Genomic DNA, 3,225 nt, shown 5'->3' with positions numbered 1-3,225 from the left:
TTTTTTTTCATTTTGCTTATGTGGTGCTGAGGAATTGAACCCAGGGCCTCAGGCATGCAAGGCAAGCGCTCTACCACTGAGCCACCTTCCCAGCCCCAGTCACTAGCATTTCACCATTGAGCTATCATAAAACTGATGAGAATACAATTTTTAGTTCCCCACCCAAAGAATGAGAATAGAAAAGAAAGAAAAAGGCAAATAGAAAATATTTTTTCAAATTATCTTTAAGTAGTTGTGCAAAGGAGATTCAGTTCAACCTATCAATCTATGTGTCCAAAGCAAAATTCATTTTTTTAAAAAGATTGACAGGAAGAGATTAGAAAATTATTTCTTGTGCTTTTTGGTTGATTCATATGGGCACTAAAGCCTGTGCTGAGAATGTGTTCTTTGCTGGGAACTCTGCACACAGACCCAGCGTGGCTTAGAACATGTCACAGATTGTTGGTTATATTCTAACCCAACACATTTTCCTCAACTTTAGTTTCAGATACTAAAGACAGCCTGTACTATGATATGCTCACAGACGAAGAAAAAGAACAAATTTTATCAGATGGTAAGTCAACGGAGCCCAAATGGAGCTCTCTGTAGTACTTACAGTCATGGAGCACGTGGTCCAGCTTTAGAGGTAATGCTGATTCTGTGATCAGAAGAACTTAGCTTGCAGTCAAAGTAAATGTTTCTGTAAGTACTTTAGAAAGGGAATAAAAATGCCCCGCCTTTTTGTATAAGCAACTGAAAAATTGTCCCATGTCATACTCGCTCAAACTGTCCCCAAACACTACTTCTCAGCCCTGGCCCTTTGTGTTTATGCTTTCCAACTCTTCCTTTTCCATAAGTAGAAAAGGGCTTCAGAAAGCCCAAAATATCCAATAGAGTAAGACAAAATTCTCCTCAGAAGACAGGTGAGAAGACTAAACTTTAGGGGGAATCTTCCTCCTCTTCCTCCTCTTCCTCCTCTTCTTCCTCCTACTTCTTCCTCCTCCTTATTCCTTCTTTTCCCTCTCTCATACATACATATACATACATATATATGTTATTATATATTGTTACATATGCTATTATGTGTTACTATATATAGTAAATACTATAAAATAATATATAATAAATTCTTAAAGGTATTCTTGTAGAGCTTTGAATATTTTCTAAGTCTACCTATATAAAATACAAGTAAATATAATAATTTTCTCTGTTTCCAATTCACCCACACTTCTTTACCTGATTCTCTGAATAAAAGAAAACTGTCAGATGGGTGAGAATGTGAAGGGTTGATATTGATCAAGACACACTATAGAGGGAAGGGATAGTAGGAGAAAAACAAAGGAAGGGGTAGCAATGCTTGACAAGAAATGTAACTGTAACCTCTCTGTACAGCATCTTTACAATAAAATTTTTAAAAGGACACATTATATTTATAAACTGCTTTGTTGAATGGCAACTCCTTTGTAAAACTACTTAAAGGTAGTAATGAAAAGGAGAGAGAGAGCGGAAGGCAGGAAAAAGAAGGAAGGAAGGAAGGAAGGAAGGAAGGAAGGAAGGAAGGAAGGAAGGAAGGAGAAGACAGAAAAAGTCAAGCACTGACAAGTTCCCCAGTGATTTACATTATAACACCAGAACTCCATGGGTGGTGGGGGATGATAAAAAATTGCTCTACTATTGTTTGGGCATCTGTTTACCTTCATGAGGCCAAGGACCAGCCAATATCTTAGACTGCAGCTCTCTGAGAAATGTGCCCTAATATCCTGCAGTTCCTAACAGAGCAAGACACTGAGAAAAACTTCAGAGTGGAAAGAACAAGATAGGAGAAAATGAGAATATCTGGAAAAGTCAATGTGCTTTAAATATTTAAAACTATTTTTAAGTTTCTACTTCTGCAATGGATCAGCAATTTGAGATCTGAGTCATCCCACTACCTCAACCAATTCATCAGTTCAGGGACTCATAAATGGTACATGGAAGACAGAATGTTTTTGTTTTCTATAAATGAACTGGGTAGTAGAAACATCAGCTTCCCTTCTACTAAAATTCCCTTCAAACCTTCCTCTGCATACCTCAGGTATTCAACCTGGCTTGTCCACTCTCTGGGAACTCAGCTTCCCACTTCTATAACTAAGACTGTAACAGTAGGAATCTAATCCAGATATCACACAAACATATATGTGAGTCCAGATTAGCAAGGTATTCAACTGAGTTGTCCTAATATTTTTATAAAAATAAGGCCACTATAGATTGCTTTGTGGCTGACCAATCAGGACAGTCACTCATGCCTCTACATTTTTATTTAAATGTCCAATAAAAGGTCTAATGCAGCTTCCATTCTGAGAATGTACAATCTGATAACTTTGGAATAGACCTAACTATAAGACACTAGAATTTGTGCATTGAATTGATAGCTGTATACATCACTCAGAAGGAAAAGCAAAAGAGTACAAAGAGTGAGCACTGAAAAAGCATAATGTCAAGAAAGAAGCCAGAATTAGTTTTTCCAGATGAAAATATATAATGATAGTAATATTGTTTTATTTCCCCCATAGCATCTACCTCACAATATGCTCCCCAACCATTGAGCCAGACTGAATGTAAGAGTCCAGTAGACAGAAGGAAGAGGGGCAAAAGAATACTAATAAAATAGAACCTACTAATGTATTTTTAAATAGTTACCTTGTTGTCATTTTCTTCCTTTTACAGACTCTGATGGCAAAACTGACGAATACCAACAGCTCTAATTGGACCAAATATATTAATATGGAACTGTCATAAAGACCTGTGTGTGTATTTAGGGAAGAATGATTTGGAAGAATTTGTTTAGTCTTAAGTAGCATTATGCAAGGCATAACAGCGCAATATATGTTCTCTGTAGTCACTGTGATGTATGTTTATGATTGCATTTCCTCAGAAATGGTTTGATGCTGATTTCTTCTTTTGAAATTGTATTAAAGATAGTGTTGTCAGTCATTGTGTCCACCTGTATATCCTTACAAGAAAACATACTTCCTTCTATCTGTCATTGGGCCACATTAGTTCATATGGCCTTGACTTTGACTTTAACTGATTAAGCCAGAATCAATGACTCCACAAATACCCCAAGACTTCGGCTGAGACAAGTCCAGTTAATGGTAGTGAACTAGAGAAGACCACTAAAACCTGCCCTTGTCTTCAGGGCTAGGCAAGTTCCTCTGCCTTGGATTTGTTCAGTTTCACATAGTTGTCACTGTAACACATTTAGTT

General features: G+C 37.1%; 1 protein-coding gene across 2 annotated transcripts in view; it reads left to right on the top strand.

Annotated features, from left to right (window-relative positions):
* Mdh1b (malate dehydrogenase 1B, NAD (soluble)) overlaps positions 1-2,892 on the top strand; it is a 25,143-nt gene extending 22,251 nt beyond the window's left edge. For both annotated transcript variants that reach the window (XM_013036096.1, XM_013036163.1), the window contains 2 exons: positions 482-553; positions 2,686-2,892. In XM_013036096.1, coding sequence (XP_012891550.1) covers positions 482-553; positions 2,686-2,723 — 110 coding nt within the window. In that variant the 3' untranslated portion in view covers positions 2,724-2,892. The remainder of the gene's footprint in view (positions 1-481; positions 554-2,685) is intronic.
* Positions 2,893-3,225: the final 333 nt, after the last annotated feature.

Source organism: Dipodomys ordii, unplaced genomic scaffold (genome assembly GCF_000151885.1).
Source record: "Dipodomys ordii isolate 6190 unplaced genomic scaffold, Dord_2.0 Scaffold1, whole genome shotgun sequence".
In the NCBI taxonomy this organism is placed as follows: domain Eukaryota; kingdom Metazoa; phylum Chordata; class Mammalia; order Rodentia; family Heteromyidae; genus Dipodomys; species Dipodomys ordii.
The sequence above is the reverse complement of the archived record's forward strand: the minus strand, read 5'-3'. Positions and strand labels throughout refer to the sequence as shown.